Raw genomic sequence first — 27,563 nt, 5'->3', positions numbered from 1 at the left:
CGGCTGAGGGCTGCCCTGCTGGTCTCCCTGGGACCTGGCTGTTTCCTGCAGGGCCCTGTCCTCCTAAGTTGGTTTGCTCGTAGGTAAGCCTGACCCTGTTTAGGTGGTGAGCCACTCCAGGGCTGTGTCTGCTTGGCCCAGGAGGACTCCGGCGTCCAGGTCAGGCCCACAGCCCAGCATGCTGTCTGCTGCAGTAAGGACTGCCCTCACCTGAGTCCTGCGCCATCAGGAGCCCTGAGCTCCCCTCTTTAGAGTGTCTCCCTCCACTCCCTTCCCTCCCCCCTAACTTTTTGTCTTGTCACATCTGATCGAACAATGAACACCCACCTATATACCCTTCACCTAGAGACCTAGTTTGCCAGTTGTTGACATTTTGCCCACATTTGTTTTTCTCTCTCTCTCTGAAACTTCTGAAAGTAAGTTGCAGACATCATAGCACTTCAGCTCTAAATACTTCAACATGAATTTCCTGAGACAAGGGCATTTTTCTACATAATAACTGTACTGTTGATCATACCCAAGAAATTTAATGATGCCATCTAATCTCATGTAATCCATATTCAAATCTCTCTAGTTGTCCCTGTAATGTTCTTTATAGCTTAAAAAAATTTTTTTTTGATAAAGGATCACATATTGCATTTAGTTATGTCTCTTTAGTCTCCTTTAATCTAGAACAATTCTCTGCTTTTTTTTTTTTTTTGAAGTCTCTTATGACATTGTCAGTTTTAAAGAGCCCTGGTCAGTGTTCATGTAGAATGCCCCACATTCTGGGTTTGTCTTATTGCTTTCTCATGAGTAGAGTCAGGTTAAATATTTTGGGCAGGAATATCCCATAGGTGATGTCGTGTCCATCAGCAGGCGCATGTCATTAGCCTGTGCTGTAATAGGTGGTGCTAAGTTAGGTCACTTGGCTAAGGAGTCCCTTTGTTTCAATCCTGTTCCTCCCTCTTCCCTACCTCCAGAAGCTTCATCCACCTGGTCACCCGCACTCCAGGTCAGCAAAACTGACTGAACCCCCCCTTCAGAACATAGGCCGGAGAAGGGTGATTAAGCAGATGCTAATGGCGCCTTCAAGGAGTTCACAGCCTCAGGGGTGTGGATGGGATGAGCCACAACTCAGGGCAGGTGCTGTCAGTGTGGGGAAGAAGCCCCGAGAAAGCAGTGAGGGGCACAGGGTCGGGGGGGAGGAGAGGGAGTGGGGGGCAAGACAGGAAGAGGGGGGGGGGGGCCTGGACCACAGCTGACCTAGAATGTGGGCTGACAGCTGGCCCTTTCCCCAAGGGCACGAGGAGCTACTGAAGGGTTTTAAAGAGGGGAGTGATGAGGCAGATGTGAGTGCTGGGAAGGGCGCTCTGAGGAGGATGGCATGGACTGGCGGGGCGAACGGGGTGAAAGGGATGGTCAGGAGGCTGTGACATGGTCCAGCACAAGATGCTGGTGCACTGGATTCTAGGCTGCTGCATACGGCGCACAGAGGGAGTGCACAGGGGGAATGGAGTTGGTGTGGTGGCCCTGCTGGGACTGGGGTATGGCAGGTGTGGGGTGGAGAGAAGGGATGGAGTAAGGAGAGATTAGGAGGCAGAATGAAGAGCACTGGTATCTGACTAGTGGTGGGGAGGGCTGTCATGCAATGGCTTGGACAGGATGTGGAGAATGCTGGTTTGAGAGTGTGAGGTCTGAGGCACTTTCCAGGTCAAAGGAACAGCGTATGGGAAGTTCACTTCCCCAGGTCTTGGTGGGATGCGGGCAGAGGGAAGGCCACACACAACCCACAGCAGGGAGTGGATGGTGAGCTTTCAGGTACCAGCAGCGGAGGGACTTTGAGTGGGGGCAGGGGCCAGCTCAGAGGCAGCTGCCACTATAAAAGTCAGGATAGTCTCTCCCTTGAAGACCCTAACTCCCTTACCTCATTTCACTTCTTCATACTTGCTTGGCAAAACCCCAACCCTGGTTAATTGCAGTGCCTGGTCTGCTCCCTCTGTGCAGCTGAATGGGGCTGAGAAAATCCACTGCCCTGACTGGTCTCACATTTCGTTCAAAACCATGAACTTCGGGTGTGTCCTTAGTGCTGTCCCGCAGTCCCACATGGGTCCTAAGTCCATTCCCTCTCCCCCTACCTGATGACTGTTTCACTCTTTCTGTTCTGCCTTCAACCCTAGCCCCTCTTCTGCAATCCTCCCTCAAAGCTGATGGCATTGCTTCCTACTTCTTTGAGAAAACAGAAGCAGTTAGAACTTCCTCAGACTCCCAGTGCTACGTTCACCCATCCACTAGCATCTGTACCCACTGCTCTGCCTTCCCCAGTTGCTGCGGATGAAGTGTCCCTGCTCCTGGTTTAGGCCAGCCCTTGACTTGTGCAAACAGATCCTGTCCCCTTGTGCAGTAGAGGGGGAACCTATAAGGTGGGCAGCGGAGGGCACACTGTTCCAGCAAATGCCCCCTCCTGCATTATAGGCTCCCCCCGCAGTGGATCATTCCATCAGCAGATATCTTTTTTTTTTTGGTAATACATTTATTTATTTATTTTATTTTTGGCTGCGTGGGATCTTCCTTGCTGCACGCGGGCTTTCTCTAGTTGCGGTGATCGGCGGCTACTCTTCGTTGCGGTGCGTGGGCTTCTCATGGCGGTGGCTTCTCTTGTTGTGGAGCATGGGCTCTAGGTGCGCGGGCTTCAGTAGTCGTGGTGCGCGGGCTCAGTAATTGTGGCTTGCGGGCTCTAGAGTGCAGGCTCAGTAGTTGTGGCTCACGGGCTTAGTGGCTCCAAGGCATGTGGGATCTTCCTGGACTAGGGATCGAACCCGTGTCCCCTGCATTGGCAGGCGGGTTCTTAACCACTGCGCCACCAGGGAAGTCGCTTTCAGCAGATATCTTGTTATTGTTTCTCCTGTCTTAAAAGATGGCTCTCTCATTTTCTCCAGCCAGCTACCACTGCATCTCTGTGCTCCTCTTTACAGCAAACCTCCCCAGAAGGGTTGTCCACTGACTGCTCTTCTCAAGGTCACCAATGACCTCCATGTTGCTACACCCAATAGCCACTCTCAGTCCTCATCTGCCTCCTTTGGCACCTTCAATCTCTCCCTCTTCCTTGAAATACATTCCTTGATCTCCAGGACATCCATTGTCCTGTTTTCCTCTGACCTCGTGGTTACTCCTTCTCAGTCTCCTTCTCCCCAACCCGCAGCTCACAATATTGGAGTGCTCAGGACTCAGCCCTTGTTTGGCTGTTCTTCCTCATCTGCATTCACTCCTGAGCCGATCTCATCAGTCCTATGGCTTTACGCACCACCTATATGCTGCCAGCTCCCAGATTTATATCCCAAATTTTGACTTCTCTCCTGAGCTCCAAAAGCCCACTCAGCATCTCGACTGCCATGTCTACTGGACACCTTAAACCCAACTTGTCCAAAGCTGAGCTCCTCTCCTCCTGATCTTCTCTCCCAAACTTGCTCCACCCGGTCTTCCCCATCTCAGGAATTGCAACTCCATCCTTCTAGGTGCTCAGGGTCGAAATACTGGCGTCATTCCTGACTCCTCTCTTTCTCTCCTATCCCATGGACACTCCTATCGCATGGACAGTCCATGAAGGGGTGAGACTTTTACCAGCCCCCAGATCTCCCGTCAGTGGGCTATGGCTGAACAGGAGGGCCAGTTTCAAAGACGGGGACAGACCCTTTCACACCCGCTCACTTTGCACCACATGCTGCTCACCTTCAACCGGGCCCAAGGAGACCACAACCTTTGTCAGACCCTGTGCCGAAGCCCTGAAACAGACAGTAGAGGACAGGGTAAGAGGACGGAGGGAGGAGAAGAGGAGCCTCAGCAAGGGAGGGGTTACGTGGAGTGATGTAATCAAGAGGTTGGGGAGAGGGTGGGGAGGAAGGTCTCAGGGAAGGAGGCAGAGAGGAAGAGGCAGGGTGGACAGAGAATGTGAGGATCTTGAGAGTATGGGGTGAATGAAAATTGGGCAGGGAGCAGGGAGGATGAAGTTTCTTGGTTCATCTCTCCTGGCTGTTGAACCAGACTGGGGGGAGGCTGCTCAGAGTTTGAGCCCCTGGAGTCTGCCCTTCCCCAGGCTTTTTAGCCAAGGCAGGACTTGCTGGGAGGACTTGCCCTTGGTCAGTTCATTGTAGCTTTTGGGGTTAAGCTTTCAGCCTGCAGGCTCATGGCTCAAATGTGGCTCAAGAAGCAGAGTGAGTCCCAGGTGCCAGCTGAAGTTCCAGGAAGACAGGCAGTAGCCAGCTCAACCAGAACAGCCTAGTCCTTTGTGGTCCCAAATAACTGAGGGCTCACCCTGCAGGGAAGCTGACTGGGGGTAGAGTCACCAGCTATAAACATGATTTGGGGTTTGACAGCAGACGCTGTGAATTTCATCAGTGTTGAGGGCTCTCCAAACCAGCATGCAGATGTATGCAAATGCTAAGCAAATGAAGGTGCCAAGTGGCTGTGGGGCGGCGAGTGAAGTAAGCTGGGAGATGTAAAAGAATGACCTTTGCAGAGCTGGGCCCAGGGGCCCCTGAAAGTCCCAGCAGGCTGCGGGGCACATGCAGATAAGATGCAAACGTACACCCAATCCCAGGAACCTCTGCCTGCCCCACCATGAGAAAGGAGGCCTTCCAGATGCCCACAACCCAAGGCCAGGCTGAGAGGAAGAAAGCAGGCTGGTGCTGGGCTCCCGGTTAATCCCAGATTAACATCACCTGAAGGGAATGGGAGCCTTTTAAGGGAGGTCCAGACCCCTGGCCCTTGCCCTGTACCTGGTGTGGCTTTTGTGCCTTGAGATGGAAAGCTAGGAGGGAGCCGGGTCTGGGGCAGGAGTGTTAGTGGGGCCAGGACTGTAGGGTCCTCACCTGCCTCAGGAAAGGGTGGGGCACCCTCTCTGGCCCATCCTCCTGGTCCCCACAGGAGCCTTTCTCCTGCCTCCACCCTCAGGCTGGGCTTCTGAAGCCGCTGCCTCAGAACCTGCTCTGACAGGCTGCCTAGGGCAAATGTCTGCTGGGGCCCACTGGGTGTCCTGTGCTGCTCTACTGTGCATTCCGCCCCCAATGTGGGCAGCCAGCTCCCTCCCCTGCAGACCTGAGAGATGGTTCTGGAAAAGCACCCTTCCCTGAGCACTTGTGCCTGACTCTGAGCTGAGCATCGCAGCCAAGCCATCTCCTTTGTCCTCCCTGCAGCCCTGCGGGGCAGATGCTGTTAGCACCACCACCCCCATTTTGCTGAGGAGGGTGCTGAGGCTGAGAGGTAGGCAACTTTCCTGAGGTGACACAGCTTGTGGGATTTGAAGCCAGGTCTTTCTGACTGCACAGTTAGGGCGCTGACCCACTGTCCTGGACTGTCCCATCTGAGGCACTAGGTGGTCCAAGCTGAGAAGACCAAGTAGGTAGAAGGATTAGGGTCACTTTGGGGAAGGGAGGCAGGGCAGTTCCCAAGGCTCCTGGGTAGACATCCCTCCGTATTATCCGGGGCATCTCCCTGCCCCGGCCAGGTGGGACATGGAGGAGTACACGCCCAGGCTGATCTGTGCCTCGGAGTGTGCTCACAGCTCTGGGATGACGGGAAGGTCCTGACCTCCAGACTTGTTGGCTGGCAGAGATTGTGGGGGGGCATGGTGAGCTGTGTGATCCAGGGGCCCCGCTGAGAGGTCTTCCTGTCACCTCCCTGTTGCTCGTGCTGTCAGTGGCTCAGCAGGTGCTTGTGGAGGCCTGGAGTGGACAGGTCTGGGCCAGCCTGGGCCCCATGAATGGTGTGGGGCACAGCTGGCCAAGGTCTGTTCTGAGCACTTACAACACACCAGCCCTTTTCGCTGATCGTCTAATTTAACTGTCCATGTGGGTACAGTTGTGTGTTTGTGTGTGTGTGAAGATCCCGTCCTATGTGCTGAAATCTGGGTGAGCTAGGGAGTCGATTAGTGTAGTAGAAATTTTGGGAAAGGGCAGTGGAACCAATGGGGGTGTTCAGGGTAGGTTCCCAGGGGGCAGAAAATAGGTCTGAGAATGAAAGGTTTCCAGCTTTTTTTTTTTTTTTTTCCAAGTAGTGTTCATGGAACTCGGAGTGTACAATGTCAGAGGTGGAAAGTCCTTGGGGATTGTCAAGGTTGGGGTTCATGCCCAGTTCCTATGGATGGGCTGTAGGGGTCCATGAGCCTCTCAAAAAATACTCAGAATATTGTGTACCTGTGTGAGTCTGTCTGGAGCAAGATCCAGAGTTCCATCAGATGCTCAAAGAGGTCTAAGGCTTAGAAATGGTTAGGAATCTCTGATGTACACAGGGAATGAGGCCAGAGAAGGGTTTCATTTGCCCAAGCCCCCCTAGCACATTGGAGGCAACACCTGAGTGCCTGGCTCCCAGCCCTGCTGCCTGGGACAGCTGTAGTCTCAGTTTTGCCTGTACACTGACATTCCAGAATGATTTTCTCTGTTCCCTGTCCCCTCTACATACCCTGCCTGGGCTGTAGGCACTCTTGGACATCCCACAGGCTCTTAGATTTTGCCTGTCCTGGGTAGTGCTCAGTGCCACGGGTCCCCTATCCCAGCTCTGCCTCCTGTGCCCCCATTTCTACCAGGTTGGCCTGTACTCCCCCATCTCCTCCCAAACCCACACAGCTGCCTGATGCCAGGGTTGTGGCTGTGGTCAGTGTGGGTTCCTGTCTTCCCCACCACCTGCCCTAGCCTGAAGCACTGGGTTGTCCCTCCCCTGCCCCGGCTGCTCCCAGAGCAGAATGGTTTCAACCAATCACCCAGCTGCCCAGTGATGTAGGTCTAGCTGCCCCGGACCTTGCCCCTAGGCCTGTAGGCTCCTCACCATCTCAGGAGCCTACCTCATGAGTAGCTGTCCAGCTCAGTTTATGTGTGTTTATGGGTCTGAATATATGTGGGATGTGTGTGTGTGTGCCCACAAATGCCTGTACCATACGCTTGCTCACAGACGTGCATGCGGGCGCCTGCACCTGTGCATCTGCCCTCTGTCTTAGAGAACATGTTGGGCCCTCCAGCCCTTTCCTTGGGCTTCCCACAGTCCCTAGCTTGGATCCCAGCATGGAAGGCACTTTACGAGGTTATCCCTATGACAGTCCCGTGTCGTTCCACGCAGAAGCCAGCCTTGTCACTTTCCACCTTCGTGACCCTGAGCATGGTCCTCAACCTCTCTCAGCCTCTGCTTACAATGGGGATGATGGTAATCTCTAGGTTGTCATTCACTAAATATTTAAAAAGTGTCCACTGTTTGCCAGGCACTGTGCTAGGCTCTGGGAGAGACAGCAGTGAACATGACATAGTCCCCACCCTCACTGAACTTACCACCTAGTGAGCGAGATGGGCAGAAAATAAGGAAACAAATAGAAAAGGGAGTTTCAGGTCCGCTAAACGATGCTTAGCAGATATGTTTCTCCATGAAGGAGTGTAAAAGAGTGCTGTGTAGTCAGAGAGGGCCTCTCTGAGGAGGCAGCACTGGAGTTGAGCCCTGAGTGACAGAAGAGGCAGTCATTTAAAGATCTAGGGAGGGCTTCCCTGGTGGTGCAGTGGTTAAGAATCTGCCTGCCAATGCAGGGGACACAGGAAGATCCCACATGCCGCGGAGCAACTAAGCCCGTGAGCCACAACTACTGAGCCTGCGTGCCACAACTACTGAGCCCGCATGCCACAACTACTGAAACCTATGCGCCTAGAGCCCGTGCTCCACAACAAGAGAAGCCACTGCAATGAGAAGCCCGCACACCACAACGAAGAGTAGACCCCGCTCGCCGCAACCAGAGAAAGCCTGCGCACAGCAGCGAAGACCCAATGCAGCCAAAAATAAAAATAAATAATAATAAAAAAAAGAATAAAATAAAACCATCATAGTAAAAACTGGTTCAGGCTAGAACCATAGGAAAAAAAAAAGATCTAGGGAAAGAGCATTCTAGGCCAAGGGTACAGCTGGTGCAAAGGCCCTGAGGTGGGAATGAGCTCAGGGAGCAGAAAGAAGGCCAGTGTGGCTGCTGGGGTGGGGATGGGCTGAGGGTAGTGAACCAGCTCAGGCAGAGCCTTTTTAGGCCATGCTGAGGAGGCCAGATTGGCGATGGGAGCTGATGGAGGGTTGCCAGTGAGGGAGGGGTATGATATAATTTGTGTTTTCACAACTCACTCCAGCTGCCATGGGAGAGTGGGGAGGGGGGATAGGGTTGTTGCAGGAACAGCTGAGACCCAGAAAGTGGCTGGCTTGGCATTCAGCCCTGGCCCAGCCAGGGTTCCATTACCGTCATGGACCCCATTTTGGTTGGTGCTGAAAAAGAGGCTGCTATGCCCAAGGTTATCCCAAGGGCAATCACAGGAGCCCTTGCTGAGAGAGGGGCCTGGTTCTGGCTGAGGGAGGATGCAGAGGATGTAGCCACTGCTGGGCTGTCATTTGTAGGCATCTCCTTCTCATGAGTGGGCCCTGTGGCCCAGCCGTACCCCCTCCCCTGCTCTTGCCAGCAGGGCTGGAAGTGGGCAGGGTCACTGCTTTGTGTAGACTCTTCTGGATGAGGATTTGAGCCATGATCTTGAGGGAGGGTCTGGGAAACTGGGGCTCATCCTTTACTTCCAGCCCATCCAGGTGCAGAGGGAGGCTTCTCCTGAGTCTAGATGTAGCTACTCACTGTGTGACCTGGGGCAAAGCCTTTCCTGGTTCTGTGCCTCTGTCTCCCCGTATGTCAAATGTGGTAGTGGAGAGAGTGGGCCATAGCTGCCTTTCTCCTTGACCTCTGTAGTGAGTTTGTTTTTCCTTGGATCTCAGCCCTCTCATCATTCATGACCTTAAGTTCTGCCACCAGCCCTGGGGAAGGAGAGCAGAGGTGATGCCCCCATTCTGCAGATGGGTTCACAAAGGCCAGAGGGGACAATGATGAGTCCCAGGTCACATGGTGATTCAGAGTGAGGACTTGGGGCATTGTTTCACGCCTCTGCCCTGAAGGGCACCCCTCCCTTGGTCCCAGCAAGAGAGGGGGGTCCTGGCTCAGCTCTTTCTGGGCTCAGCTGGCCTTTAGCCCAGGCAGGGACTCTGGGCCTCTTCCCAGAGTGGAGCTCAATGTGCCCCTTGTCTGTCCACCCCCAGAAGCTGAGGACCCGGCCCCGTGCCTGGTGTTGGCAGAACCTCCATCTTGCTCTCAGCTGCAGGAGGACATGGCAGGGCAGGTAGGGCTAGAGCCAGCCTGAGGCAGCTGCTGGAAGTTGGAGGTGATGTAGGGGCCTCCCAAGAGGTCCTTGATTTGTCCATAACCCTGGCTTTGGGGCTGGTGTAGACTGAGCACCAGGTGAAGCCGCTTATGCTGTCAAATCTCAGGCCTCACTGGGAGCTCAGGCAGAGCCCTGGCCAAAGGGGGCCTAAGCATCTATATGTGGGTGTGGGAGCTTGAGGAATCCTGGTGGAATTAGGTTGAAACCCTGTGCCACAGATCCAGTGCTCACCAGGCCTGTGGGCTAGAAAGCAGGCCAGAGGACTAGAACTCAGGCAGCAGGCCCAGAGGCCCCACTGTCCCTCCTCTTTCCTTTCTAAATGCTCCCCTCACCCCCAAGGAGTCTCAGCTGAAGAGATTACTTCCTGTTCTCCTTGCTCTGAGTACACAACCCGAGGGAACGGATTGAAATAGCAACTGCAGCAGCAGGGATTTAGGGCAGACCAGAAAGAATCCCTCACTCAGTGCCGAGCCCCTTGGGGTCTCCAGTGTCCTAGGATCAGGGCCCAGATATTCTAGAGCCTAGCTTTTCAGATTTTTTTTTTAGTCTGTGGAAGTTTTGTTTTGTTTTTGTTTTGTTTTTTAGAGTAAAATCTTATGCTCATACCGTCTTCAAAACTCTAGGAGGTGACTGTCAGGGTGGGTGGGCTGGGGCCCCAGATCCCCATCGGTCCTGCCTGCTCTCTTCCACTCCGTGTTTGAAAACTGAGGGGTACATGAATCTTAAGTGGTCCTGTGGTGGCAGAGCTCCTCCCAAGGGCCCAGAAGCCCCCAGAGAAGTAGACTCACCTTCCTCTCCAGGCTCATCTCTAAGTGGAAAGTTTCTCCTGGAGTCTAACCCAGTGTTTCCCAAACTTGCCTTATTATAAGAATAACAGATTACTATACCCGTTCCCTATAGATTCTGGTTCAGGAGGCCTGAGGGAGGGCCTATCTGTATTTTAACAAGTTCCTCAGGTGACGCTTTTGACCAGGTGAGTATGGGGAGTATGGGCCTCACTTAAATCCCTGTTGCTATACCTGCGTGCCTCTCCTCCTCCCGCCGTTTCCTGAACGCCCAGCACCCTTTCTTCAGAGGAGCGTGGGGTTACTGGGGGAAGCTGAGGTCCGAAGAGGGGAGGAAGGAAGTTCTTTGGGGGGACTGGTCTGTGTCCTTGGTGGCAGAGGCCACTAGGGGTGAGGTGGGGCAGAGAGGGCTGAGGGGAGAGCCAGAGCACAGCCCGTCACATTGCCCACCCTCCTGAGATTGGACAGGAAGCTTCTGGGAAATTGAGCTTGTTCTGATCCGTTTAAAAAAGGGTGTGTGTGTGGAGATGGCAGGGAAAATGGGTCTCCTCATTTTACAGAGGAGAAACAGACCCCGGGCAGGACAGAGGGGAGGGGGCTGGCCTGGGTGGAGTAGTGAGGAGTCCCAACATGGACCCCACGAGGTCGCACAGTGAGTGGGGCTCCCCTTCCAGTGCTCTCCCCTGGAGGGCCCCGTGGCAGCCTCTTCACGAGTCCCTCCTCAAGGATGGGTGAGCGCTGGGGCCGGGGCGGGGTGTGGAGGGGAACCCCAGGCCCCCTCCTCCTTGCATCCCGCGCAGCCAGGGCTTTGGGCGCTCAGCGGTGGAGGAAGCCCCGCTCTCGGCCAGTCTCCCGGGTGGCGCTGCCCCACTCAGCACCCTGGACAGCGCCTCCTCGGGGCCTCACTTTGGCTTCTCTGGGGCGGCCTCTGTTAATAAAACTGCACTTCTGTTGACTTCCTTGCCTCCCTACTTAACTCTCCCTCTAAAGTCAGCCCCCAGTCCAGATCTTTTCAGTCACCACTCGTCTCGCTCCTGGAGCCAGGGCAAGGGAACATGGAAAGAGGCAAGGTGGCTGGCTGCTGTAGGCCTGGGGTTTTGCTCCTTTCTCTCACCAGCGAGAGAGGAAGTGGCCTTGGAGGAGTCCTGGACCCTTCCCTAGTACCTGCCAAACTGGATCTTCCTCGGAGGGTTTTGATGAATTCTGAAGGGCACAACAGAGATATATAAGAGTTAACGGGGAAGGTAGGACTGGGGCACACCAGTGGCTGGGGGTCCGGGGAGAGGTGAGTGGTGCTGGCCTGAGCAAGGCAGTGCAGAGGCCACAGCCTGAACCCAGACTCCAGCTGAGAGGCCCTGAGAAGATCATCTGGGCCATCCTTTTGTCTTCAGGCAGGCTGCCTGCTGCTGGTTCTGCTGGGCTTTGGACCCCCAGCACCTGCTCTTTCTGATCCACCCCTTTCTCTCTCCATCCACTGCCAGGTCAAGTTGGGTCCCAAAAGCAGCCAGCACGGGGTAGAAGCCGTGGCTGCCATGGATGAGGATAAGCTTCTATCTGCACTGCCTGGGGAAGATGGTGCCACCTGTGACCCCAGCCTGGAGCCTGAGGAGGAGCCTGGCATCCAGAATGGAATGGCATCCAGTGAGGACCTGAACAGTGGCCACACCAGCCCAGGGCATGAGATGAGGGGCACCCTGGTGGTGCACACTGAGGGGCATACCAAGGGCCTGGACATGGCCCTGCACGGCCTCAGCCTTGGCCTCTCCCTCACCAATGGCCTAGCCCTGGGGCCAGACTCAAACATTCTGGAAGACTCTACAGAGTCCAGGCCTTGGAGGGCTGGTGGGCTGGCGGAGGGGGACGATGCCTCCAGGAGCCTCTGTCCAGACACTGAGGATCCTCCACTGGGGTAAGTGGGTGTCTCGGGATGGGGGGCTCACCACATTTGCTCCAATGCTGCGTGGCCTGGGCCTAGCCACTTACCCTTTCTGGTTCTTGTTTTTCCTCATACATGAAATGGGAATTTTATGTCCCTGTTTTGGGAGGATAGGGCCATAAGAGATAGGGTTGTTTCTTTTTAAAATTTTTTTTTCTCTTCCATTGTGGTTTATTACAGGATATTGAATATAGTTCCCTATGCTATACAATAGGACCTTGTTGTTTACCCATTCTATATATAATAGTTTGCATCTGCTAATCCCAAACTCCCAATCCATCCCTCCCCCACTTCCCCTTCCACCGTGGGCTGTTTCTATGTCGGGTTGGAGGGCCACACTCCCTCCATCCCAGGCTGGACATCAGAGTTCCAAAATGCCTTGATGTGGGAGGTCATCTGGCCTATCCCTCTGCTTCTTGGAGATGAGAATGTCCCAATTCTGCAACTCACCTCAAGAGAGTAGGCTTATGTGGATTAATCTTTGTCAGCTACTCCTCCCTGAGTGCCATCTGGGAGTTCGACCAGGAGCTCCTACTTGTTGGAGTAAGTCCTACTTCCTGGAGTTACAGCCCCATTTCTGTTATCCTCAGCTGGAGGTGGAGAGGCCCGACGTCTTAAAGGTGCCAGTTGGACAAGGAGGCGAGGATGGGGCAGGGGAATGTCTAGAAACCCTCAGTGTGGGCTGAGAAAAGAAAGCATATAGAAGGCTTACCGTGTACCACTGCAGGCACTGGCCTGGGCAGACAAGGGTGTAGGAGGTGTGCGAGCATGTGTTTGTGGGGCATGCATGTGTGTGTGTACTGGTGTGTGCACGGGGATGTGTGAGCACGTCAGTGTGCCTGGCCTGTGCATTTGAGTTGCACATTTGGGTCTGCACGTGGATGTGTGGGGCTGAGTGTGCCTAGGTCTCCGAGGGCAGGAATGTGAGTACGTGGGGTCAGACGCCAGTGTGTGCCGGGTGTGCCAAGAGAGAGTTTCCATCCGGGCCTATGGGGGGCGGGGCCTATGGGGGCGGGCCGGAGGCTGGGGCTTCTTGGAGCACGCTGTTTGTATTTAGGTTGGTATACTTTTGGAGGATGGCTGAAGGTGGAGGCAGATGGAAGTTTGGAGATTAAGCTGATGGTCTTCAAGCCCCTGTCAAAACTACCCCTCAGGTTTGCTCAGGCACATGAGAGGGTGGTAGATATGGGGACCGTTCTTGGCTCTGACACGAGATGAGAGCCCCCAAGGGCAGGACTGTCTTGTTGTTCCAGGACCCAGCATGGGCCTGGCAGAGAGAGCTGCTGGGCAGATTTTGGGTGTCTGCTCTGGCAGCCAGGGCAGTGGCCCTTCTCTTCCCTCCCCTCCTCCTGGAGGTCAGTAAAGGCTACTTCCATCCCAGCCCCCTACTGGGCATCCTACCGCCTTTTCGGTTTCTGCCCTTTCCCCACTTCCTTCTCCAAATGAGGCTGCCGTCTCAACTCCTGGTGGGACAGGGGTGGCCGATGGCCGTGGCCTCAGCTTTTCTCTCTCAGGTCAGTATTTCTCCAGGAAGCACTCAGGGATCAAACTTAGGCACTGGGGGTCCAAGGAGGGGTTTGAGGGAGTGGGGCACTTCCCAGTCCTCCAAATATGGCTCAGTCTCTGCTAAGCCCCAGGGACTAGGGGCTAAGCAGGGCATGGCTAGATCCTCAAGGTTACCAGGGGTGTGCTTCTTTGCAAATGGTGAGCCTTGGTTTATCTGAACTGGGCTGGGCTCAGCCTGCTTCTTTCTTTTTCTGTGTCTCTTGCTTTTGCTGTCTCTATGTTTCTCTCTCTCTCTCTCTCTCTCTCTGCGTGTATCTCTTTATCTCTGTTACTTTCTGTCTCTCTTATTCTGTCTCTCTGTCTTTGTTTTTCGTGCTCTCTCTATCTCTTTTCTCTGTCTCTTTCTTATCTCTCTCTTATTTCTCTTCTTCTCTCTTTGTCTCTACTTTTATCTCTTTTAGTCCTCTTCCTTGCCTGTTTTTCCTGCTTACTTGTGCATCTCCCCAGTGGATAAGAGGCCTCGGTTCATCTATGTGTGATGCTCGATTTTAGGTGCTGGGGCTACATCAGTGAACAGAATATACAAAAATTCCTACTTTCATGGAGCTTATGGTCTAGTGAGGAGACAGATAATATGTCATAAAAATAATAGATAATTACATAGTATGTTGGAAGGCGGCAAGTGCTTTGGAAAAAATAAAGCAAGAAAAAGGGGCTGGGGTGTTTGGGGGCAGGTCCTAGTTATAAATAGGGCAGTCAGGGTGAGAAAGGGATGCGAAAGGAAGACTTCAGCTTGAGGAAAGAGCACTCTGGGCAGAGGGAACCGCTGGTGTAAAGGCCTTTTTCGGGGACAGCACAGGGCTCTGCAAGGGCTTAGGCAGTGTATTGGGCTGTGGGGCTGATAGGCATGTGTCCATTCACCCAGTGCACCACTCAGCAGGGTTTAGAGGACCTACTGTGTGCTGGGTGCTTCCTGGCCTTGTGTGTGGGTGGGGGGAAACAGGTGTAAACAGGGGAACAAACAGAATACTACATGCTGAGAGGGGCTGGGAGGAAATGAGGAGGTACCCTGAGGGGCCAGTGTGTTGGGTGGTGTGGGCCTGCCTCCCGCAGTCTCTCTGAGGAGGTGACATTAAAGGCAAGCCCTGAGAGCTAGAATGTGGCAGCCAGGCTAAGAACCACCCAGGTTGTGGGGACAGCAAAATTATGACCCTGTGTGACACTAGCTGTGATGGGGAGCCTAGAGGAAGCAGCCCCCCACCCCCTTCCCAGGCCAGGCTGAGGGAGAGTCTCACATTCATTTATTCAGCTCAGTGATGCCCACTGTGGGCCAGGCACGGTGGGCAGGGGGGGCAGGACCACGCCTGTCCTTTCACTGCTGTGCCCCGGTACCCAGTCCAGCATCTGGCACCTAGTGCTCAGCGAGGGTTGGCAGAAAGAACAAACAGGACACGATCCATGCCCACTCCCTGCCCCCAGGGAGCTCCCAGACATGGATTGGTGCCATCCTAGCACCTGTAAGGGGGACACCTGGCAGGATGGTGACTGGTCCTCGCATCCCACAGGCCAGGAGAACCAGATGTGCGGGACGGCTTCAGCGCCACATTTGAGAAGATTGTGGAGTCAGAGCTGCTGCGGAGCACACAGTACAGCAGCCTGGACTCCCTCGATGTGCTGAGCCTCACGGATGAGAGCGACAGCTGTGTCAGCTTCGAGGCCCCCCTCACGCCCCTCATCCAGCAGCGGGCCCGGGATAGCCCTGAGCCAGGGGCTGGCTTGGGCCCTGGGGACATGGGGTCCGAGGGGAACATGGGGGCAGCTGGCGGTGATGGGGAGCTGGGCAGCCCCCTGCGGCGCTCCATCTCCGGCAGCCGCTCCGAGAATGTCCTGAGCCGCCTGTCTCTCACGGCCGTGCCCAATGGCTTCCATGAAGATGGACCCCCGGGCCCAGGCGGGGATGAGGAAGACGAGGAGGAAGACATGGACAAGTTGCTGAACTCGGCCAGGTGAGGCAGGGCCCAGGCTGGGAGCCAAGAGAACCATTGAGCAGATGGGGAAACTGAGACCCAGAGGAGGCAAAGCAAGTTAGGACATCCGGGGGTCTGGAGTGAACAGCCCTCTGCAAGGTCATCGTGCCCACCCTCTGCACCCCCAGCCTGAGGTTCCATTCTGCCCTTCCAGGCCTTTCTAGCCAAGGTGGAGTCAGGGAGCTGATCATCTAATGATATCCTTTGAGAACTTTTCTAAAAGTCTGACTTGATTCTGTCCCGATGCAGTGGAGCTTCTTTCCCTGGTCTGACCCCTGGATTTTCAGAGGCCTGGGGAGACCTTCCAGCCCCCAACCACGGCTTCTGACCCCCTCCTCCCCAACCCCACCTTCCCTCTGCAGCGACCCCAGCCTGAAGGACGGCCTGTCGGACTCAGACTCAGAGCTGAGCAGCTCGGAGGGGCTGGAGCCTGGCAGCGCAGACCCACTGGCCAACGGGGGCCAGGGCGTGAGTGAAGCTGCCCGTCGGCTGGCACGCCGCCTCTACCACCTGGAGGGCTTCCAGCGTTGCGATGTTGCCCGGCAGCTGGGCAAGAAGTGAGCTCATCTCCGCACCCCCACCCCAGGCAAACCCGGTGTCTTCCTCAGCCCAAGGCGGGGTGTGGGTGGCTGCTTTCAGGGGGGCCTGGTTCTGGGGGCTCCCAACAGTCCCCAAGAACTTTTCCTCCTGCCACTGACCTCATTCCAGGCCTTGCCCTAAATCTGTTTCCTTTCTGGGCTGCCTGGGCGAGGGCGCCCCTGGCTCTGAGGGAGGAGAGGTGTGGCAGGGCGGCCCCTCGGGGCTGGGGGAGTGGCATGTGGCATGTGGTTATGGGGCCGTGGTGGACGGTAGTGAGGACAGAGCAGCCGGGCAGGGGCTGGTGGGCCACCTAATGGGGCCAAGGAGGGAGGGGAACCTGGGCCTGGCTGGGACCTCGGGGGACCCAGGAGCTGGGGAAGGGGATCCTGGCCCTCATTAAGCCCCATTCACTGTGTGTCTGTTGGGACCAGCTGAAGGGGCGGGAGCCGCCAAAGCACAAGCCCCGGTCTTTGGACTTGGGGGAAGGGAACTAGCCAGGTTGAAGTCCTGAGGGGTAGGGGACAGTCAGCTGTGAAGTCAGCTGGTGTGTCCTGAGCAGGTCCGGCCAGCAGCATGTCCACCTGCCTTGTCCTTCTTGCCTGGCCATCCAAAGGACCCCCAACACCCACATAAGCCTTCAAGATGCACGGAAGCAGGCCGAGCCTCTGGAGAGAGCTGCTCTCAGGCTAAGAGAGGCAGCCCAGACTCTAGACCCCAAGTCAGAGCTGACTGGGGCTTAGGCCACAGGGAAGTCCTGAGGATCCCCCCTTCTCCCTCCCTCCTGACTCCTCCACCCTCCGTTGCCTCCAGGGCACTCCTGCCCTGGGCCTCCCCCAAAATTGCATCACCCACACCCTCACCTCTCCCCCTGGGCTATAGTCCCCAAACCTAATGACATCCTCCTTCATTACGGTTGATCCCCACCCTCCCCTGTCTTTTCAACCACTCCCTCTACAAGAGTTTTCCCATCAGCATTTAATTGTGCTTAACTCTTTCCCATCTGAAACAAAAATCCTTCCTCAAATCGTACTTCCTCCCCCAGCCTCTTCACAGCCAAAATTCTATTTTCTGCTCTGGATGGCCTCTGTCCCCTCCCCTTCTGCACATTCAGTGCCTCCAGGTTGGCTTCTTCCCCTGGAGGGACCCTTCACAAGCCCCTCTTACTAGAGTCAGTGGCGGCCTGGTGTCTTTGAATCTGGTGTCTGCTACTGGGCCTCAACTTTCTCCCCTTCAACAGCCTTGACACACCGGTCACTCCTTTCTTTTTCTTTTTCTTTTTTTTTTTTCTTTTTCTTTTTTTTTTTGTGGTGCGGGCCTCTCACTGTTGTGGCCTCTCCTGTTGCGGAGCACAGCCTCCGGACGCGCAGGCTCAGCGGCCATGGCTCACGGGCCCAGCCGCTCCGCGGCATGTGGGATCTTCCCGGACCGGGGCACGAACCTGTCGCCCCCTCATCGGCAGGCGGACTCTCAACCACTGCGCCACCAGGGAAGCCCCTTTCTTTTTCTTTAATTAAACTTTTTATTATGAAAATTTCAAGCATACACAAAGGCAGAGAAAGTAACATCTTAAACTTCCATGTACCCATTACTCAGCTTCAAAGTTATCAATATTTTTCTATTCTTGTTTGATCTGTTTCCCCCACAGCTTCTTCCCCTCACATTTGCTAGAATATTTTAAAGCATATTTCAGACTCTCTATCATATGATCCATAAATGTTTAGTATGTGTCTCTAACTGACTAGGATATTTTTTTAGACAGTCATAATTCCATTATAATTTCTGACAAAGTTAACAAAAATTCCTTAGTATCTCTAACATTTGGTCTATGCTTAATTTTCTCTGGTTGTCTCAAAAATGTTTGTTCAAATCAGGACGCAAATAAGGTACATGCATTACATTTGGCCAATATGTCTCTTAGGCCTCTTGTAGCCAACAGCGGTTGCCAGTCCCCCTCCTTTTTGTAATGCCATGTATTTGTTGAAGAAACAGAGTCATTTGTCCGGAAGAACTTTCCACGTTTTGGATTTGGTGTCCTCATGGTGTTACTTCACATGTTACTGTAAACAGGAGGGAGAGCTCGGGGCTTGGTTGGTTTCAGGTGGAAATATGCTCTGTTTTTTGGTGAGAATTCATCACTCCAGTCTTGAAACACTCTCTTCCTTGGCCTCCAGGACAGCATACCCCTACCTCTCGGGCTGCTGTTCGTCTGTCTCCTTCTCTGGCTATCTCTTCCCTCAGCTCACCCTGACAGGGGTTCTCCTCAGATCTCTGACCTGGATCTGCTGGCCTGTCTGTGCCCCCTCCTCTCACATGGGCTCGTCCCCCTTCCTACTGAGTTGTTAGTCACCAGTTAAGGGCTGATGACTCTCACATGGGTGCTTCTAGCTCTACCTGTTGTCCTGGGCTCTGGGCATCACCCCAGGGGCCACCCTCTCTGTCATGCCCCACACCCACTCCATCCCTCTCCACATCCTGTGGATTCTGCCACCCAAACATCCCTCCTCCCCACCCCTTCCATGTCTCTCGTGGACAGCTCCTACCCCCGTGGGCCTCCACTCCACAGGCAGTGTTCCAAATACAGATCTGGCCATCTCACTCACCCCTTCCCTGCTTCAAACTCTTCCAGATCAAGTCCCAGTCCTTGCCTCGGCCCTCAGGCCCGGTTCCCTGCCTCATCTCTTGCTGCCCCCATTCCCGCTCTCCAGCCCCGGCCACATGGCCCTGCTGGTAGCTTCTTGGACAGTTTCCCCTACTGCGGACACTTTGCGTCATCTCACCTCCTACTCCCTTCACGTGGGTGGCTCTTCCTTTCCTGAAGGTATTGGATGAGACATCACCTCTTCTAGGAAGCTTTCCTGACTCCCCCACCTCCTGGCCCAAGGTTGAACTGTCAGAGCCCAACTGGCTAGCAAGGGAGACAGCAGAGGAACGGGCAGGTCTGGGTGGGTGGGTCAGGGTCCCCAGGGGCCCACTGCCACGAACCCCCACTGTTTGCTGTGCCCTGCTTCTAATGGAAAACCCCTGCTCTCCTGGCAGCAACGAGTTCAGCAGGCTGGTGGCCGGGGAGTACCTCAGCTTCTTTGACTTCTCGGGCCTGACTCTGGACCGAGCACTCAGGTCAGTGGGGCTGGGATGGGATAGTGCCCACAGGCGATACAGCCACACATCTGGATTCTCCTGCCAGTCTACTGTAAACTTGCTGTGCAAGACCTTGGACAAGTCTCTTGACCCCTCTGGGGAGGCTGAGGGGAAGGGGTCATGAGAGCAGCAGCAATGCAGAGACTCAGTGAGTGCTGGCTCTGCGGTGGGCGCTGAAAATATGAAGGTGGGAATGCAGTCGTGACTCTTCAGGAGGGGAAAGGGCCAAAAGGCTTGCCTGTACTGAGCACTTCCTGTCTGCAAGATGTACCCTTTACACACCCTGCTGACTGCATCTTAGCAACACCCCTGTAAGGTAGGCGGTATCATCCCATTTACTTGTGGAGAAACTGTGGGCCAGTTCCCCACAGTCACTGAGGGAGGAGATAGCCAAAATGGAATTTGCCCTCAGGTCCTGTTGGTGTTTGGACCTGGGGAGTGGCCCTCAGGAGGGGCAGGTGCAGGCCCCAGGGAGCAGAGGGCGGGAATGGGAAGATGCAGCCCAGTGTCCAGCGGACCCGGCGGCAGGGCCAGCAGGGAGACCCTAGGCCAGAACCCTCCTGGGGAGGGGCGGCGGTCTCTGAGCTGAGGTGTGGGTGGTCCCATGTATGTTAGATCTGTTCACCTCCTACGTGCCTCTCACACTTTTAAAAACTTTATTTTCCCTTCTTTTTTCTCTGTTTCAGTTGGGATATTTTCTGTTGACCTGCTTCCATTTCACTTACCCTTTCTCTGTGTCTCATATGGGGTTAACCCCATTTACTGAGTTTTCACTTTCTATTGTTTTATTTTTCAGTTCTGGAAATTTCATTTTATTAAACATGTTTTTGGGTAGGTTTTAATTCTCTGGGGGGAATTCTTCATCTTTTGATTTATTTTCTACTTACTTTCCCCATCTTTCCCTCTCTTTTTTGAACATATTAGTCGCAGTTATTTGAAAGTCCTTGTCTGCTTTTACCCCGATATCTGCATCATCTGTATCTGTTTCTATTGTTTCTCTCTTGGCTTTCCATCTTATATCCTATTTCTCTGTGTGCTTAGTAATTTTTTTATTGGATGCTGTACGTTTTGTATAGAATTGTGGCTCTAGATCATTATGTGTTCCTCCAGAGAGGGTTTACCTTGTCCCTTGCTAGACAGTTAGAGGAGGGCAGGGAGGCGCAGTCCTAATCCATCCAGGGCTGAGCTGAGGAGAGGCAGCCCTGAAGTTTGGTAAGGCTCAGGGTTCACCCCGATCACAGGGTGAAGGCCGCAGGGCTTTCCACTGAGAGCATGGTGTGTTCACTGGGGCCTCTCCTTTTGGTTGGTTGTAAATCCTAATTTTGTCTCCTCGTTGCGGCGAGACTGTCAAAAAACCAAATCCGTCTACTTCTCAGAGAGGCCTTCCTACCCATTGCATCTTTAGGTTTTGGTAGATGTCTCACAGGGAGAACTGGCCACATGTTTACAGCCCCTCGAGTCTCCCGGTTTGTCTCTCCAGCTCCGTGAAGCCACTAATTGTTCTGCCTCTTGCCTGTGCCCGTGATTGGCAGTGTCCCCGGGGAGAAAGCAGCTGCAGATCAGCCCACCTCTCCCCAGTTCTCTCCTCTCCAGAATCTTGGTCCTATTGGTGTTTGTTGCGTCAGCAGTTTTCTGATAGCTTAAGAGAGATGTATTTTGTCTGCCTTTTCTCATTGTTCTCAGTGGAAGTGTTGGTCGACTGCAAGCTACTCTATCCTGAGCTGAGTCTGAATTTTCACACTGGATGATCGGGTGGGGAAGGTGTTTGGTGGGTCGGGCTCGCAATCAGAGGCATGAGTGCTGGGTGGGAGGACCTTGTATATCCAGCCCAATAGATTGAGGCTTGACTCTGCAGGCCCTGGGGAGCCCCAGAAGGTGCTGGGTGTGAAGCCGTATTCTGGGAGGCAGTGCTGGCAGCAGTGTGCTGGTGGCCTTTGATCCAGAGGCTTCTGAAGAGGGTCAGGTGGGAGAGGACGAGGCCTGAAGTTGGGCTGTGGGGCAGAGGAATGATTGGTGTGAGAAGCACAGAGGATACAGCAGACAGGCCCGTGGTTCCAAGATGCAGGGGAGAGGGCGGGCAGTAATGAGGCTGATCCCGGGGGCAGCCTGAGTTTAACCGGAGCTTGGTGAAGATCCCTGAGGAAGGGGTGTTTGGGCTGGGGAGCCGGAGCTGGGATGGATGACTCCCAGGTAGGATAGGCTACGGTTGGGATGGTGGATGGGTTTTAGAAAGTCCTAGTGGAGTATGAGGAGAAGAGGGAGGGGCCAGATGCAGGGAAGAGAACGGGGAACAGGAGAGGCAGGGAAAGGAGGAAGCCTAGATGGCGGATGGAGTGTTTTTATACAGCGGTTGATTGATCGGGATTGAATTAGAGAGTGGTCTGCAGTTTTGGATGCCTTGGGAAGCCTCCAAGGGTAAAGATTGGCCAGAATGGGGCTCACAGGTCCCAGGGTGCCTTAGAAGTAGCTTGAGAGAGGATAAAGCAAAGTGGGCATTACAGAAGCCAAGTGAACCGTGGCAAAATCAGGGACAAACTAGTCTCATGAGCCCAGGGTGGATAGAGGCCCACAATGTCTCAGCTTGCTGTTTCCCTTCCCAAGAAGGGGTGTGCCTATGCCCCAGGTGAGGGACCCCAGCCCCATCTCCCAGCCCCTCTGGTTTTAGCATACTCTGCCAGGGACTCCTGAGAGCTGGTGACCTTTGAATTTGGCCTTGAGAGGGACTCAGAGCTGCCCAGCAGAGGAGGCTCAGACTTGGGGTGGGGGGAGTGAGGGAGGCCAAGGTTGGGCCTGCGGCTCAGCTGGTAGCGCCTCAAGTGAGGAGTGGGAATGGCTGAGGGAGAGCGGTCTGAGGAGCGGCGTGGATGGCCCAGCCATGGAGGAGGGAGCCAGGAGTGGAGCAGATGCTGGCACTGAGGTGTTCGTCTGCCTTTGCTCTTCACAATCTGTCCCCTGCATCCTTCCAGAAGGGCCCTGGAGGGTGATGAGGGCTGAAACTCCACACTCCAGAGGCCATTACGGGGGTCAGGGTGCCTCCCTGGGCCCAGATGCTGGGGCTCTGGGGCCTCAGCCCCCTTGGGCAGGTTTGGGTGGTGTGTGTGTGTGGGCGTCCTACGCTGAGTGAGGATTCAGACTGACTCAGGGGCTCTTGGAGGCCCTCAGCATCCTTGCATTACCCTCCAGAACCTTCCTGAAGGCCTTTCCGCTGATGGGGGAGACACAGGAGCGTGAGCGGGTCCTTACGCACTTCTCCCGCCGGTACTGCCAGTGCAACCCTGACGACAGCACTTCGGAAGGTACGCCTCGCCCCACTCCCCTGCCCCCCACCCGGGCCCTGGCTTCTTCCTACCTCTGGTCCACCTGCCACTTCTGTCCCGCTCAAGAAGCATCAGTGAATGAACAATGGCAGGTGGCATGGGGACTGTCTGCTGGAAAAGGAACCTCCCAACTGCCCCGCCTGTTGTCACTCCCTGTGCCTGAAAGTCCTCCATCCTGGAGTCAGTCCTTTGGGTCCTCATTCTCAGTGGTGCCCTGTCGCAATGCTGATTGTTGGTGTGGTGGGAGTCCTGGTGTGGAAGTCTGGGTTGGGGTCCTCTTAAGTGCAGGACTTGTCCTGTGGATGGACCTGAGTCCCAGGAACTGGGGGACTAGGCTGGTTATTAGAGGAGACACGGGCCATGGAAGGGATATAGTCCGGGACCCAGAGCCATTCCTGGGTCTGAGATTCAAGGTGAGTTTGGCCACAGCAGGCAGGAATCTGGGCTAGAACAGGCCCAGGGTGGTCTGGTCACCTCTGAGGGAGGGGTTGGTCCTGACCTGGGGCGAGTGAGTGACTCTGATGCTGTAATGGGGGTGGGACACAGAGCATCACGCAGGCCCTGGGCCCTGATGTATGGTTGGCAGGTGGCTGGCCTCTTCTTGTCTCCAAGGCCTCCAGGCTGGCTCTGACAGGAGGCAGGTGGGAGCCTGGGGTTGGGAAAGAGCTGGGTGCTCATGCTGAGGGTGCCACCGTCTCTGATTTAGATGGGATCCACACGCTCACCTGTGCCCTGATGCTTCTCAACACGGACCTGCACGGACATGTGAGTTGGGGAGGCAGGGAGTGGGCATGTCCTCTCACTGATTCATCCCGAGTTGTCCAAGGGCCGGTCCTTTCTCCAGCCCCCTTCCCGAGACCTCCTGCTCGCTGGCCAGTGTTTCTTTAGCAGACCTGGGAGTTGGGCAGCTTGGCTTCTAGACTTGGCTCTGCCCTAGTTTTATCCACTTGAGATCTGCCTGGGTCCCTGCCCCCAAGCAGGGCAGTAAGAACAGCTGAGGCACATGGGAATTTAGGATGTGCTAAATAAGACATGTGTCCCAGCCGTGTCCATGCCAGACATTGCTAAAAGATCACATGTTCTTCCTGCCCCTTGTGCTGTAAGCCTGAGTGCAGCCCTGTTGAAGTACCATGCCCCAGGCAGCCCCTTCCGGTCAACTGGTAGATCGCCCTCAAGAGGCATTCTCGTCACGCACCCCTCACCTCCCCGCCCTGACTAGGCAAACAGAGAAGTGATAAGTGGGTGCCCCGGGCTGTGAGCCTGTGTCTGGTCTGGGATCTGGACATCTCAGTGCTGCTCGTGGCTCAATAATTCCTTCTTCTTTCCTCTCTCTGCTCCGGGGACCCCCCCTTTGGGCTCTCTTGCCCTCTCTCAGGTGGTAAGTGTAGCTGGTGGTCTGCATGCCCTGTGAGCCTAGACCCCATCTCCATGTTCCCCTTCTGTGTCCCACATCACCTCATCTGGCCCACTGATCCCTGCCCCGTCATTGCTCACCCCATGGTGGTCAGAACCCCTCTGTTGGGTTGGGGATATTTCAGTGACTCATGGGGACAACAGGCTAGCACATCTGTTTCCAAAGTTAACCAGGAAAGTCCAGGACATGTAGGGTGGAAGAAAGACGTGGGATAGGTCCAACTTCAGATCTTACTCTTGCCTCCAGGTGGTACCTCTGTGACCCTGGGCAAGACACTAGCCTTCTCTGCGTCTCAGTTTCTACATCTGTGAGGTGGAAATAATGATTTTGCCCATAGCATCCTGGGGAGGCCTGAGAGAGGGAGGTATCACCAAGTGTCAGGGTCTGGTACTTAGTAAGGATTTATTAGGTAATATTATTATGAATAATATTATGATATTATATTATACATTATAACAATATATTATAACAATATATTATAATAATATAATGTATTATACAATGTATTATAGCAATGTATTACAATAATATTATAATATTACTGCACAGTAATAACAATAATCACATGTATTATTAATATTAAAATTTAAATAATGGAGAGCCCAAAACCCCAGCCTGTAGATCCCTGGAAGATCAAGAAGGTGAAGTGCCCCGCCTGATGGCAGCCTGAGCAAGCGTGGGCACACTGGGGTGCCTGGCCTGGGGAGGGTGAGAGCCTCGCGGACCTTGGCACGAAGAGTAGTTGTGTGACAACTTTGGTTATGTCCGCCTGGGCTGTCAGCCTGGGTGTGGAACAGGAGAGAGGACGTGTGTATTCCATGGGAATATCACCAGAGCAAATGCCCATTAACGGGTTGACGTTCCCCCAAGACTGCTTACTGTTCGTTTACGGAGAGCAGGTGTTGCTGGCTTACCTTAAAAGGAGCTTTAAGCACACCCCTCGTCTCCCCATCCCCACCCTTGGCGGGGCCAAGGGCCATCTCAGGACCCAGTCACTCCCGTGCCAGCCCTGGATGCCTCTCCCCCTGGTTGAGAGCTGCTAACAAGGGCAGCAGTCAGTGAACCCCGTGTCGAGAATACTCTCGAGCTTGGTGGGACTTAGCTGCCCATGACACCACCTTAATGCCCACAGCTGAAGAGAAACATCACCACCTTCGTAGATCAAAAGCGGGTGGGGCAGGATTGTTCATATTTGCAGCCAACAGACATTGAGGATCCCGTGTCTCTCTTGAGACGGCATTGCAAAACATCAAAAGCAAGCGTTCTGGGTTGGAGTCCTCTGTATTTCTCCACACAATAGCTTGTGACTTGGAGTGAGTTATTTACTTCCCTAAACCTCAGTTTCCCCATCAGAAAGTCCCTGTAAGACTTAAGGAGACAGCACTTGGAAAGTGCTTAGCCCAGGGCCGGGTTGTTGCAGTTACTGTGAGCTTTCCAAAGGACCGCAACGGAAGTGGCATCACCTGCTTTGTTCTTTTCCCCCTCCCTTCCTGCTCTCATTCTTCTGCTCTTTGACAGAGACTGAGTGTCTGGTGGAAGGTGGGGATCTCAGGAATGTGGGGCCTGCTAGGGCCCCCAGAAATAGCTCTGGTCAGAGCAGGAGGCAGTACAGGGACTGGCAGATGGAGTAGGTGCACCCTCTTCAGATGGACACAGCCTGGTGGAAGGATCTGGAGGACTTTCTGTAGGAGGGGCGTTTGGACTCTAGGGGCTCAGCACCTTCTGTGTTCCATAAAAGGAAGGAAAGAGAACCCCTGCCTCAGGATGTACCTTCTAGTTAGAGGAGATAGAAAATAAAGAAGTAAACAAGTGATTAAAGCAGTGATAGGTCTGTGAAGGGAATAAACAGGAGGGTGTGTTGGGGCTAGACTGGGGGTCAGGGAAGGTGTCTCAGAGGAGGCACGGTTGGGGCAGAGACCTGGAGGATGAGCAGCAGCCAGCCATGGAAAGACCAGGGACAAAGCCTTCCAGGCAGAAGGACCAGTCGGGCTGGTTTCCACCTTTTGGCTATTGTGAACAGTGCTATGAACATACATGTACAGGTTTTTAAAATTTTTAAAATTAAAATTTTTATTTTAATTTTTTAATTGAATGAAAAATTCTTTAAGTTCTATAGTACTTTACAATTTTCAAAAGTTTCACACACATGATTTCATATAATCTCATAATAACCCTTTTTCTTCCTACCCTATATTGCCCCTCGCCCTTCCTGGTAATCACTGGTTTGTTCTCTATATCTGTGAGTCTGCTTCTTTTTTGTTTTATTCACTGATTTGTTGTATTGTTTAGATTCCACATATAAGTGATATTATATAGCATTTGTCTTTCTCTGTCTGACTGATTTTACTTAGCATAAGTTTTTGTTTGAGCACCTGTTTTTCTTTTGAGTGTGTACCTAAGTAGTGGATTGCTCGGTCTGATGGTAATTCTATGTTTAACTTTTGGTGGACAGTAAAACTGTCCATAGTGGCTGTCGTTGGAGTCCAGGTGGGAGATGATGGTGGCTGGGGCAGACAGGGCAGTGAACATGGAGAGAAGGGACAGATGACGGAGACCAGTTGAGGGTGAGCCTGACAGGACGCGCTGATGGGGCTGATCAGGGAAAGAGAGGAGTAAGGATGGCTTCAGCATCTGGCTGGATGGGGGTGCTGTTTCCTGAGATGTAGCAGGAACTTCCGTGGGTGGGTGGAGGGCATGGTGAGTGGGAGAGCTGGGACTCAAGTCCCATTTGTGACATATTGTGTTTGAGATGCCTACTGGACATGAACATGGGGATGCCAAGGAGCTGGTGGGGTAAACGAATCTGGGATGCAAGAGAGAGATGGGGTGAGGAGGTCATTGTCATCCTGGTGGAATGAAAGCCATGGGACTGGCTGAGTGCCTCAGGGAGAGAGGCAGGCTGGTGACCTCGTCCCAGGGCATGGCCTTATTTAAAGGTCAAGCAGAGCAGCAGGAGAGGCTTTGAAAGCAGCCATGGAGATGAGAGGAAAACCAGGAATGTGCAGTGTCTCAGAGGCCAAGAGAAGAGAGTGTCTCAAGGAGAAAGGAGTGGCCAACTGCATAAAAGGCTGCCATGAGGTCAAGAAAGATGTCAACAGAAAAATGACCATTGAGGTTGGAATGCCCATCGGTGGGTCATTATCACTGGATGGTCAAGGTCATTGGAGACCTTCACAACAGCACTTTAGGTGGAGTGGAGAGGACAAATGCCAGGCTGGAGTGGGTGGTGACGAGGATAGGAGGGGAGGAAGTGGAGGATGTGGAGAATTCTTTTGTGATATTTGGCTTTGAGTGGGCTCCTGAAATGAGCCACTGGCTGGAGGGGTCTAGGAGGAACTCTTTCAAATCTGACTAGGGCATGTGTGTATGTCAGTAGCATCCACTAAGCAGGCAAGGAGAAACTGATGTTGCAAGAGAGAGAAGGGAAAATCGAAGCTTTCTTTGAGATGAGCAACAGAGCATAGGTGGAGTGTGGCCTTAGCTGGGAGTAGGGAAAGCTCATTCCCCATGACAGAGTGAGCTGGAAGGGGAGGATGTCAGAGGAGGGTATTTTTTTTTTTTTTTTTTTTTTTTTCGGTCCCCGGGGTCGCCCCTTTTTGGGCCCTCCCTTTGGGGAAGAGAGGCCCCCGGGGGTCGCGCGTAGCAGCCGTGGGCCACCGGCCCAGGCCCCCGC

General features: G+C 54.0%; 1 protein-coding gene across 1 annotated transcript in view; it reads left to right on the top strand.

Annotated features, from left to right (window-relative positions):
• Positions 1-27,563, top strand: part of PSD2 (pleckstrin and Sec7 domain containing 2) — a 55,354-nt gene that overhangs the window by 7,550 nt on the left and 20,241 nt on the right. Inside the window, exons 3-8 of the mRNA XM_027095825.1 lie at positions 11,455-11,882; positions 14,981-15,421; positions 15,805-15,999; positions 19,058-19,138; positions 22,343-22,455; positions 23,183-23,241. Coding sequence (XP_026951626.1) covers positions 11,506-11,882; positions 14,981-15,421; positions 15,805-15,999; positions 19,058-19,138; positions 22,343-22,455; positions 23,183-23,241 — 1,266 coding nt within the window. The 5' untranslated portion in view covers positions 11,455-11,505. The remainder of the gene's footprint in view (positions 1-11,454; positions 11,883-14,980; positions 15,422-15,804; positions 16,000-19,057; positions 19,139-22,342; positions 22,456-23,182; positions 23,242-27,563) is intronic.

This window comes from Aethalodelphis obliquidens, unplaced genomic scaffold (genome assembly GCF_003676395.1).
Source record: "Aethalodelphis obliquidens isolate GAN/ISIS:26980383/991018 unplaced genomic scaffold, ASM367639v1 scaffold4, whole genome shotgun sequence".
Lineage (NCBI taxonomy): Eukaryota > Metazoa > Chordata > Mammalia > Artiodactyla > Delphinidae > Aethalodelphis > Aethalodelphis obliquidens.
This window is presented reverse-complemented; position numbering and strand designations above follow the sequence as displayed.